Source organism: Sorex fumeus, unplaced genomic scaffold, assembly GCF_029834395.1.
Source record: "Sorex fumeus unplaced genomic scaffold, SorFum_2.1 ptg000128l, whole genome shotgun sequence".
In the NCBI taxonomy this organism is placed as follows: Eukaryota; Metazoa; Chordata; class Mammalia; order Eulipotyphla; family Soricidae; genus Sorex; species Sorex fumeus.
In genome coordinates this window covers 11,035,587-11,047,904 of record NW_026606185.1, presented here as the reverse complement: position 1 = coordinate 11,047,904, position 12,318 = coordinate 11,035,587, and the positions used below count along the sequence as shown (strand labels likewise).

Below are 12,318 nucleotides of genomic sequence, written 5' to 3'. Positions count from 1 at the left end.
GAATTGGGCTTTTATTCCTGGGGATATTATTAATTATTGTTTCAATTACTTTACTGGAGATTGTTCTGTTCAGGTTTTCTGATTCTTTATTCAATCTTGGAAGTTTGCTTCTAAAAAATGGTCCACTTTTTCAGGTTCTTGAGTTTGGTGGCATAAAGTTATTCATAATAACCTTTGTGATTTTTTTTTGTTGCATTTTTTGGCCAAAGTCAGTGGTGATCAGGTTTTATTCCTGAACTGCACTCAGAAATTACTCCTGACAGTGCTCATGACCATACAGGATGCCAGGGATCAAACTTGGGTTGGCAAATGCCCTGCCTTCTGTACTATTGCTCCAGCCACTCATAATTTTCTTGTATCTCAGATACTGTTGATTTCTTCCCTGTATCTCTGATCCTATTTTTTTCTCTTTTTAGTGAGTCTAGCTATAGGTTTGTTGATCTTGTTTTCTCTTTCAAAACCATTTCCTGGTTTCATATTGTTTTTGTTTGTTTGTTTCCTATATCATTTATTTTCTTTTTTTTTTTTTGCCTCTCTTCTTTCTCTCTGTTTTTGCCTATTAGTTGCTTGGCTGTTGTTTTTCTAGTTTCTTTATCTGACAGGTTAGCTTATTAGTTTGCATTTGTTGTTGCTTTTTAGATTTCTCCATCTGACAGGTTTGCTTGTTAATTTGAGCCTTTACTTCTGTTGATGTGTGCTTGAATAGATATAAATTTTTCTCTAGTACTATTTTAGCTGTGTCCGATAAATTTTAATCTTTGATATCTTTATTCTCATATTTTCAAGGAATTTTATACTATTTTTTGATCCATTTGCTATTTAGTAGCATGTTGTTTAATTTCTAGGTATTTAGTCATTTGCCACTTTCTTTTAATGATTGATTTCCAGTTTTGGGTCTTTCTGGTCTGCAAAGATACTTGGTACGACTTCTTTTGTGTGTGTGTGTGTGTGTGTGTGTGTGTGTGTGTGTGTGTGTGTGATTTTATGGATAGTTGTATTGTGCCCCAGCATGCGATCAATCCTGGATACTATCCTCTGAGTCATGATGAAGGATGTGTATTCAGTGTTTCAGAGGTATGGTGTTCTGAATATGTCTATTGGACCCAGTTCTTCCAGTTTCTTTTTTTTTTTTAGTTGATCTGTCATATGATGAAATATTGAAGTTTGCCACCCCCATTTTGTTATCATTGATGTACTTCTTCAGGTCTGTTTGAAGTTACTTTATATTCTTCACGGCCTCTTCATCTGGTGCACATATGTTGAGTAAAGTTATGTTCTCGTAATCTATTGACCCCTTGATCAGTATATAATGCCCTTCCCTATATTTTATTATATTCTTTACTTTCAGTGCTGGGCCAGAGCGATAGCATAGTGGGTAGGGCGTTTGCCTTGCATTCGGCCGACCCAGGTTCGATTCCTCCACCTCTCTTGGAGAGCTGGGTAAGGTACAAAGAGTATTCTGCCTGCGCAGCTAAGCCTGGCAAGCTACCCGTGATGTATTCGATATGCCAAAAACAGTAACAAGTCTCACAATGGAGACATTACTGGAGCCCGCTTGAGCAAATCGTTGAACAACTGGAGGACAGTGTTACAGTGCTACTTTCAGTGCTATTTTGTCTGAAACCACTATTGCTATTCCTAATTTTTTTCTACCTGTCATTAGCCTCGGTAATTGTTTTCTAGTCATTGTCTCTGACCTGTATTTACCATGGAAATTTAAGTGCACCTCCTGTAAACAACAAAAGGTTGGGTTTTATTTTCTGCTTCAACCTGCTAGTCTGTATTGTTTCATGGGAAAGTTCAATCCGTTGACATTTAGGGATTTGATAGGAAGATATTTGTCCTCATGTCTGTATAAATGGTGTTTGTTTGATGCACTATGGAATATTACCATTTTATAGGTGGATTTTCAGTATCCTTGCCTTCACGGTTTTATTCCAAATATGTCCTCAACTATGGTTTGTTTGAAAACGTTTGTATCTCTTTTTTCCAATCCAAGTGACAATCTTGCTGGGCATAGGGTTATTGGTTGGAAGTTCTTTCATTCAATTCTTTGCATATGTTCTTTTCTTGCTTGTAGGAATCTGCTAGAGAGACCTGCTCTCTAGTTTCTGATGATACCTTGCATGTGAGGTTTTGTTTCTTTTCATTTCCAGTCAATCTCTATATTTAGGTTTTTTTAAATGTTTATTACAAAATATTATGGTATTGTTTCATTTGGGGTTACTCTGGTATTCTTTGGGCCTTTTCTCTCTGTGCTCCTATCTAGTTCTTCAGACTGGGACATTTTCTCCAATTACCCCTTCCACTAGACTTTTTTCTGCTTTCCCTTATCCTTCTTTTTCTGGGATTCCTATGATTTTAAAATTGGAATTGTCAATAATGTCCCTTCTCCAATCTATACTCTATTTTCTCTTCTTTCATGATCTATTTGCTTATGGTATATTCAGATATACTTATTCACATTTTAGCATCACCCACATCACTTCTAAGGCTTCCTATTGCATTTTTAAGTTTTCTTACATTTATTTGGATGATATATTTTCCCAAAAAAGCTCTCTTCATGTCTATTGATTATTTGCTGGAACTTCATTTTCAGATCTTTGGGCACTGCTATGATAGCTATCCTGAAGGCTTCTATGAGCAAGTTATACAGGTTTGATGGTACTTGTGATCTCCTTGAATCTTTGCTATCTTCTGTTTTGTTTATCTGGGTTCTTACATTTTCTCATTGTTTTAGATATTACATTTAAGCGTAAGGGCTAGATTGGATCAGTGTTCAATGATGATATCAGTGCCCAGAGGGTGTTCATTGGTTTAAAGCTGGGCTGTGTAGATGTACAGAAGATCCAGGTAGCTTTGCTCCCTCAGCAGGTGTTTTAAAAGTTGTGGTGTAGTTTTCATGCAGCCAAGTGAGCAGCCATGCAATATAGGGTTTTGCAGTCTGGGCTTGCTCAGGAACTCCAAAACCTCTTTCAGAAGTTTGCCAGGCCACACCTAACAGAGGGGAGGTGGGATCAGGGTGGTGTTAGGGTGAGTCTGCCACTTTGGGGGATATATTTTATTATTTTATTAATATTATTATGAAAAACCACTTGTTGCTTTTTCACTAGGTGACTTTCTGCTATTTCTATAATGTCACTCAAATCTGGTTTGTCCACCGCAGAGAAACAGGGAAGAAGAGGAATTTGTATGCTACAACCCTCCCACCAACCCAGAGCCTGTCATTGAGAGATAAAGGAAAAAAATATATCTGAGATGTTTTCAGTCATTGATTCTCAGACAACACTAGTAAAAACTTTTACCGGTAGGAATGGGAATATTTCATTTTGAGATTTCAACAGATACCTGTCCTCCTATCTTCAAGAAAAAGAAGCATAATCATTATTTTTAGAAATTATTATTATTCTTTTTATGGCTGCAAACGAACGTCTGGATCACCTGCACGCAGTGGCATCTAGACCTGAACCACACAGTTGTCAGCTTAAAGTTTAGCAAACCCACGAAGTCAATACAAAGAGTACTTTTGTGGTATATAGAGAAGGGCGACTGGGCGGAAGAAGGGAGACGGAGGCACTGTGGAGAAGTATCCCTTTAGAGTCTACAGTTCGTTTAATTGGGAGTTCCTGGAGCTTATACTATTTTAAAATAACTCTAGGCTTCCAGATATAAAAAGAGGAAAAGAAACGCTTAATAGTCTGTTAAACTATCTGGGCCTTCAAATTCCAAAATGAGCGGTTTGATTTAGGGTTTCCAACTGTTGCAAAACCAAGCTGGCCAGGGAGAGCAAGCAGGAGGGGGCCAATTAGGAAGGCAGGAAATACGGCAAAGGGAAAAGGGCGGGGAGCTCGAAGATGAAAGATCTAGGCTGGTAGGGAAAGAGCTTGCGAGCGCAGCCCGGCAGGTGGGAGCGGGCGCGCAGTCCTACAGGCCCCGGAGGCGCGTCTCCCGGCTCAGGCCCGGGCTGCAGGGAGGGCTGCAGGTGCGCGGCGGGAGGGCGCTCTGCCCGCGGGACGCCGGGACCCCGCCCCAGCTCGGGGGCGCCCCTAGGTCCGGCACGCGCAGGTGGAGGCGAGCGCGCGAGACCGGGATGCGGCGCGGAGGGCGGCAGGGGCGCCCCCCGTAGCTATAGCGGGCCGAGGATGGGTGCAGCTGGGCGCGCCCGGGCGGTTCTGGCACAGCCGCTGAGCGGGCGGCGCGCGGAGCCGGGGCTGGGCAAGCGGAGAGCCAGAGGCGGCGGCTCCCGGCGGGATGCTGAGGGTGAGTGCGCGGCCGGCGCCCGGGACGGGGTCCTAGGGGCCGAGGATCCTGGGGGACCGGCCTCGGGAGTCGGCGCCCTTGGGGGGCTCGGGGACCGGAGACCCTGGGGGACAGGGACTGGGGGACTGGGCTCGGGGGTCCGGAAAGGCCTGGGAGCCGCGCCTCGCGCTCCCTCGGTGCGCCCCGAGCCGCCGCCGGGGTCGCTAAAGGCGGGGCCGAGAGCGGCCGTGGCCGGGAAGGGGGCGCGGGCGGCGGGGCCCGGGAGGACGAGGCAGCCCCTCAAAGTTGTCAAGAATAGCGGCCGGGGGCTCGGACCGACCTGCTCTATCGCGGGCGGGCGCGGCTCTGCCGGTGTCCCCGCTCCGTCCCGCCGCCTGCTGGAGCGCCCTCGCGCCGCGGCCCCGGACAGCGAGCACGGACCCGGCCAGACGCCCCAGCCGCCCCTGCCCGCGGCCCCAGCGAACCGCCGCCAGCCGGGCGCACGCCGAGGGGTCTGGGCGCCGGGCACGCTGCTGGGAGCTGCGGGCGGGGCGCTGGGACGGGCACCGGGCACGCTCTAAGGGGCCGGGGCCCCGGGCACGCTCCGAGGGAGACGGGCACCGGGCGCGCCGCGCGGCGGCGGGGCCGGGCGCTGGGGCCGGGCTCCGGGCAGGCCCCGCGGGGCCGATGTCCAGGCGCCCGCCCGGTGGCCGTGGGCTCAGCCGCGCCGCTCTCCTCTCCGCAGGGACGGCGGCCCCGCGCCGTGGATGAGACGCGCCCCGCGCGCGCGCCGGGACGTGGCCGGGGCCGCCCAGCCGCTGTGCCATGGCCGCGGGCGCGCTGTCCAGCTCCCTTCTGGTCACCTGCTGCCTGACGCTGGCCCTGTGCAGCCCCAGCCTCCCGCTGGAGACGCTGGCGCGGGCGCCCGAACAGCCGGGCCCCGAGAAGCGCGAGTACTGGAGGGGCAGAAGCGGGGAGGCGCGGGCCGCACAGGACGAGGGCAGCCCCGAGCCCCCGGAGGAGTACGCGTACCCCGACTACCGCGGCAAAGGCTGCGTGGACGAGAGCGGCTTCGTCTACGCCATCGGGGAGAAGTTCGCGCCGGGGCCCTCCGCCTGCCCCTGCCTGTGCACCGAGGAAGGGCCGCTGTGTGCGCCCCCCGAGTGCCCGCCGCTGCACCCGCGCTGCATCCACGTCGACACGAGCCAGTGTTGCCCGCAGTGCAAGGAGAGGAAGAACTACTGCGAGTTCCGGGGCAAGACCTACCAGACCCTGGAGGAGTTCGTGGTAAGAGGCCAAAGTGTCCACCCGGGGCGCGTGGGCCACACTCGGGAGGAGCCCGCAGGGTCGCTGTCCCCTACCCTGCCTCTCCTTTCACAGCGCAGAGGTCATCCTTTAAAGCAATGTGGCCAATCCACCAGGATTCCTTGGCTAGCCACCTTAAAAGTATTTTATTAGGACCAGGCCCTTGTCACTGACGGGAACACCCAAACACTTACTGGTACTTTTAACTTGCCTACTTGGAGTTTAAGTGTTGCCGGGGAAAGGCTCAACCTGTTTGCAAACACAGGGCAATTTGCCTGCCGTTTGGGATACATTCTTCAGCTAATGGCTAATTAAGAAGACCTATTCACATAAATAAGCCATTTCTTTAGCTCCTGTGTTCAGAGTAGCAGGCAGATTTTCTAAAATTGAAAGAAAAGGGTTGTTGATTGAAGGCCAAAACAGGGTAGATGACAAAAACAGGAAGCCCAGAATATGGTTGAAACTTGTTTCATTCAGGATAAGTACTAGTAATAATATTCAACACCCTGCTTCTTGTGTAAAGCCTCTACCTGCATATTTTATGTACAGGTCAACTTAGTTAAGCCTTATGCCAGTCTATATGTGAGACTCTTTTTCTCTGTTATGTCCAGTTTATGAAAAAAAATGGACACAGGATATTTCAATGTTTGGGGCAATGTGGTTATTAGATTCACCCATCAAATGAATAGTTCTACTCTGCAGAGTCACCATCAAACTCCATGCTGGAGCTCAAACGCTCGTTCCTTACGGGCTTTGGTTTGGGTGAAGATGCTGCCTATTAGGCTTCTGCTGGTCCCCAGTAGTTGTACTTTGAGAATCCAGTCTACCCACCAGTGATCCATGGGGAAGATTCCATCAGCATCACTGTGCAGCCAATACTGGTCCCCAGTCTATGCTTCCCCTTGGAGCAGCCTGTACTTTCCCAGTTGATTTGCGTGCTAGAGATTTCCATGGCTGGCAGCAGAGGGCATCCTAGCGCCTCCAGTCCTCAAAGAGGAGCAGGGCAGGTGGGGAGGGATGAATCCTGAAGGGTTCCTCAGAGCATGGTCTCTCTCTGAATTTGCAGATTCAGATGTGTCCAGAGCATGCAGGACCTAATGAACTACTGAATAGAGGACAAAAGTAATTGAGTAAGGACAGATTTATAACTGACATGCAAAGTATGAAGAGAAAGGTAGGATTTAGAGTCAGGATGCATGAATTATCATTCTGGCTTTGCCACTAAGTAGCGCAAGACTGGAACAGGGGCCAACTCTATTAGACATCTGAATGACAAGAGGCCAGATCTTCTGAAGATTCATCCCAGCTTCTGACATCCAGAGTCTATCTCCAGAAATATCTGTTTAATAACTTAGCTTTTTGTTTTGGCCCTTTTGAGAAACAAAGACAACTTTGATTAAAAAATAAAAATTAAAAAAAAAACATACATGAGACCTTGGTTCTACACCATAAAGCAATGACTGTTCTCAGAGTGCTTCTTGTCTATGGGAGGACCTGTCAGATATCTCTCCAGATGTTGTGGGTACAACATGGTAATGTGGGAGCAAAGTTAGCCACATATACTCGTAAGACCTAAAAGAGACCATTTCTTCTTGGCCTGGAATGGAGCTGTAGATGTGGACCCAACAAAATCCCCCTGAGTGCTTTTGGGTCATATAATATCTGAATATTATAGTCTCAAAATAGAATTTAAAAATAAATTACACTTACTATTTGCACTATTGAACCTCATACTCATTTCTTAGAAGTGTCTCAAGAGGTGAACTTAGAAATTAATGATGATAACACATCACAAAGCTTCTATTTGTCAAAATAAGATCACAGGTGAGGGAAGAATTAAAACTTCTTGTTTTAGTAATTAATTCTAAATGCTAGGTACAACAAAGCTGTCTTTGCTTGTGGGGGAGGAGGATCTCCTTTTTTATTTCTAATTTCAAAAGTTTGCCACTGGGGCTAGAGAGATAGTACCGGGCTCCACTTTGTCCCCTAAGCACTGCTAGGAGTGACCCATGATCACACAGCTAGGAGGAAATACAGAGCACTGTTGAATGTGGCACCAAAACAAAGAAAAAGATCAAAACTTGACCATCAATAGGTTTAAAACTCTGGATGCAAAAAAGAGGATAACAAAGGGGGAAATTGAGAAGATTGAGATCTTAAGAAAAGTGAAAAATATCAGTAAAGCTGTTTTTTGATTGTGAATCTTTCATCAAGTGACACTTTATTAACTTTCAAGTAATCATCACTGTTATAGGAAATACAAGTGAATTACTTCCCTGCTCCATTCAGCAATGTAATTATTTAATTGTATATATCCTGCTCATTCATTTCTGTTAGCATAAGGAATTTTTCTAAGTATTTTTTTAGTGTTGTTTTGTGCAAGTCATTTAGTGTCTCTATTTTTGTTTTCTTCAGTATAGAAAAGAGGATGCGGTGTTCTGTTGTGGCTATTGAAAAGATGCACACAGCATTAGCTGTGAGCACAAGAGGTCTGCTCCTTGTAAGAATGGAGAACTGTGACCCTGAGGGCCGGCACACAGTAAGACCCATAAGCATGCTTTGGGTAATCTGTGGCTTCATATGGAAAACATTTTCTGTGGCAAGCACTTCATGATTCTCTAAAGAGAATTTGATTCAAGTGAAGTGTGTGGTGCTATATGGTCATATTTGCAACACTTTACCAAGAAGCAGGGTGTAAAAAAAGAAACTGCAAGAGGGTCTGTTGACGTGAAAGGCACTAAAGAGATAGCTTCATCCTGACTCTGGGCTTCACTTATTTGGGCATGTGATTAATTACTGCCTCCTTTCCTCTTGCTTTTCTCTGTGCTGCTCACCCCATTACAATTCAGTTTTATAATCACTTCATTTCCAGTCAGTATCAGCAAAATACTATTATAATGCAAATAACAGACTCCTCTTCACAGAGATGCTTGCGATTTAATTTGAATGCCCAAATAAAAGCACAGTTTCTAACAGGATTTTCTCTACTACTGCTCAAATTATACCAACTATACTTTATGCCAGCAGGCACCCAGCTTTAAATAAGGAACCTAGTCCATGGTTTGTAATTTTTATAAACGAACTTTTTAAGTGCACTCTGCTTTCTATATTCATTTATGAGGGCTGCTAAAATAAACTGCTACTGTTTAGGTTTCTTAAACAACATGAAGTGATCATCTTGGGAATGTGAGATCAGAACATTGGCAGCGCAGTGCTATTGTCTTCCGAGGCTGCTCTCCAGGGCGTGCGCGTCTCCGCTGCTTCTCATGGTTGTTTTCTCTCTGCAGATATCTGATATTTAATATTCTTGTCTTATGTCTAATACCAGATATGTTCGATTGGTGCCAACTTTGAATTCATTTTGCCTTAATTACCTCTTTAAAGACCCTGTCTTTAATTACAGATAAAGCTTGAGGTATTAAGGTTAAGAATTAAGACAAATTTGTGTGGAAATTCATCTGTCCAGAGGTGATGCTGAATCTAGTCTGTAACACATTCTTCTTCATAACCAGAATTGACCTTGTAAACATGTGCCTGAGGAAATATAAAAAACATGATGACATAAAGATGAAACAGCAAGTAAGACTGCAAAAATAATTTTAAGAAGGCACAGAATAGTTTATAATAAATTCAGTGCCTTATAAACATAATTAAACAACTAATTTCAACCATTTGGATTCTGTGTCTATCCCATTATGAGTGCCACTTTCTAGTTATCATACTAATATGCCATAATCCTTGTAATGTATGTTGCTTCTGGGTGACCTGAAGATCCCTATGGGGCAGCTTTAATACCCACAGAGCCCCTGTGAATACCACACGGGCCAGCAGAAAATCAAACTAAAGTTCATTCATAAGATACATTTTGTTTGTGGAACAAGGGAAATTGTTTCGAGAGACAGAGTGAGAGAGACAGACAGATTGACAGACAGACAGACAAAGAAGAAAAGTGTCTGCCATAGACTCAGACTACGACTGGGGGGCTGGAAGGAGGGAAATTGGGGACATTAGTGGTGGGAAATGTAACTAATGAAGGAATGGATTTAGAACAATGAATGGCTGAAATCCAATCTTGGGCAACTTTGCAACTATTTGTCTCAAAGTGATTCAATAAAAAATTAATTAAAAATAGATCAAAAGGCAAATAATTTCCCTGTTCTTCTTACATTAAAATAAAATTCATTCATAAGATACGTTGTACAATAAAGGAAGTTGTTCCTAGAAATCCTGATCATTTTAGGAGCGTGAAAATAGAAATTGGTCTCCAACCTTGTTTCACTGTTAGAACCTAAAAGATTTTGGGCAATACCTTGAAATAAGGTGAATTATTTCTAATGAAAGGATAGTTAACTAAAGATAAATAGTGACTTATTTCTAATCAAAGGATAGTTAACACTAATAAAAGGATAGTTAACAAGTTAACACTTGATATTTCTTTTTTAATTATATTTTTATTAAAGCCCATTGTTTATAAAGTTATTCATAGTTGAGTTTTAGTAGACATACAATATTGAAGCACTGATCCAACCACCAGTTTCAACATCTCTCCACAAATGTTCCCAGGTTCCCTTCCATACTGCTCTCCCACTCGACCCCCCTCCAACGCCTTAGGGCCCCAGCCTGCCCTCTTGACTGCACCATTATGAGTTTGGATGTCAAATTTGGGGTCTCTTATCTTTCACTGTTATTGACTCAGTGTTTGGGTTATTTGACTCAATCATTAACATCATGTTTGTACCTTAATCTCTTGACCTGGACCCCTTGCTTCTAATCTGTCTTTTTCCCCCTGTCTTTTCCTTCCACTCTTTCCTTCCCCTCCTTATATTCTTGAGTCAAGGTTGACTTGGGTACTTCCGCCCTTTAAAAACATTGCATCCCTCATCCAGTTATTCTAAATACCAAACATAAGTGAAATCATGTTAAGTAAAGTAAGCCAGAAGAAAACCTTCAAATATTTCTTATGATATTATCAGTTCACCAACACTTATCACCAACACTGGCCAGAAACTCTAATTGGCAGCTTTATTAAACTTTGAAGAAAAGTAAAAAATAATTATTAGTAAGTGATACTTGCTAAACTGTCTTTTAAACAATAAAGACTCTTAAATTGGGGGAAACAAAAGAAATGAAATGATCACATGGTCGACCCGAGTTCGATTCCTCCGCCCCTCTCAGAGAGGCCGGCAAGCTACCGAGAGTATCTCGCCCGCACGGCAGAGCCTGGCAAGCTCCCCATGACGTATTCGATATGCCAAACACAGTAACAACAAAGTCTCCAATGGAGACGTTACTGGGCCCGCTCGAGCAAATCGATGATCAACGGGAGGGCCTGATAAAATGACCCAAAGCAAATGAGTGAAATTAAATCTTTTGGACTTCACTGTCTTATTCGTGATTAACTAAACTCATTGCAAAATCTTATTTCTAGAAGTTTATTAATGAAAATAGTCTACTTCAAATTTTGATTGGAAATTTAATAAAATGTCAGTAAACAGGCATGATTCTTAATGATTTTTATTTATTCTTTCTAACTAGTGTTCCTTATCCAACAATAATTTATTATTACTTTTCTTTGCAAAGTAAAGTCATTCAAACTGAAAAATTTGTGTTCTTTTATGTAAGTTAGTATAGCACATGTAATGCATTAATAATTTAATAATTAATAAATTAATACATCTTAATTTATTTGGTACTGTGCAAGTTCATTTAAAAATCTGGACTTCTTAGTTTCTACCTTTTTGTCTAAAGCAGTGTAATTGTCACAGTAACAATAATAATCAACTCATTTTTAGTGGATTAGTCACAATAAGGAATACAAAATAAATTACTTAGGGCCTACTATTGGAGCAGGCTTGGGTAGTGGTGAGAAAATTTGAAATAATGGTGATGGGAAAGTGTAATGGTTGTAGGATTGATGTTGGAAACTTGAATGTAATAAATTATTGTGAACAACTTTATAAAAATTAAATTTAATGAAACAAAACAAAACAATAATAAATAAGGGAATGTCCCTATGGTTTCTCTTGGAACTCTTAACCCAGGTGGTGAATATATAATTTGCTTAGATAATATTTACATGTTTCAGGTAGTGTTTAATTTTAATCTTGTATAAGAGAGGAAGGGCACCAGTATTTAAACAGTGTCTCTATGTTTAATACACTTTGATTGTAATAAATAGAACAGACAAGTGAGTTAGAAGTGTCAATACTTAAGTTTGGTTGTAACAGATAACATATGGTTGAAGACGGGTTAAACACACATGTAGGAACTTGGGTCTATTCCCAAGACCACTGGGTGCCCCAAGCACCACTGGGAGCAACCAAGAGCACACAACCAGAAATAGTCCCTGAGCACACAGGGTGTGTCCCCACCCACTATCTAAAACACAGAAAAAACAACTGAAAAAGCTACTAAACAGTGATGCCAGGATTAGAGTCCTTTTTTAAAATTTTTTTTTTGAGCTCTGATAATTGTGTGCTTCTAACTCTATCTAGTTAAGTAGTGTCATGATCAGAGTGATGATAAAATGGTGACTTGTGTGTGACAGAAGAATTTTCTGTTCAAGGGGAAGTGAAAGCTGCTCAGACTTGAGTAAGGTATTTAGATTTGTATCAAAGAAATACTGAATCAATTCAATTTAGGTTTTTAAATGATGTGGACTTATATTTAATTTAGCTATTGGGATGAAGTAAATGGTTATGATCATCCTTAAAAGTGTGGAATCTGAGTTGCAATAAAACCTTAAGCATTGGCTTCTGGGGGTTCCCTGGGGGC

At 43.2% G+C, this 12,318-nt stretch overlaps 1 protein-coding gene across 1 annotated transcript in view; it reads left to right on the top strand.

The window, feature by feature from the left end:
• The first annotated feature begins 3,969 nt into the window (after positions 1–3,969).
• VWC2 (von Willebrand factor C domain containing 2) overlaps positions 3,970–12,318 on the top strand; it is a 138,978-nt gene continuing 130,629 nt past the window's right edge. The window contains exons 1-2 of the mRNA XM_056138084.1: positions 3,970–4,260; positions 4,985–5,526. Of these exons, the coding sequence (XP_055994059.1) occupies positions 5,065–5,526 (462 nt within the window). The 5' untranslated portion in view covers positions 3,970–4,260; positions 4,985–5,064. The remainder of the gene's footprint in view (positions 4,261–4,984; positions 5,527–12,318) is intronic.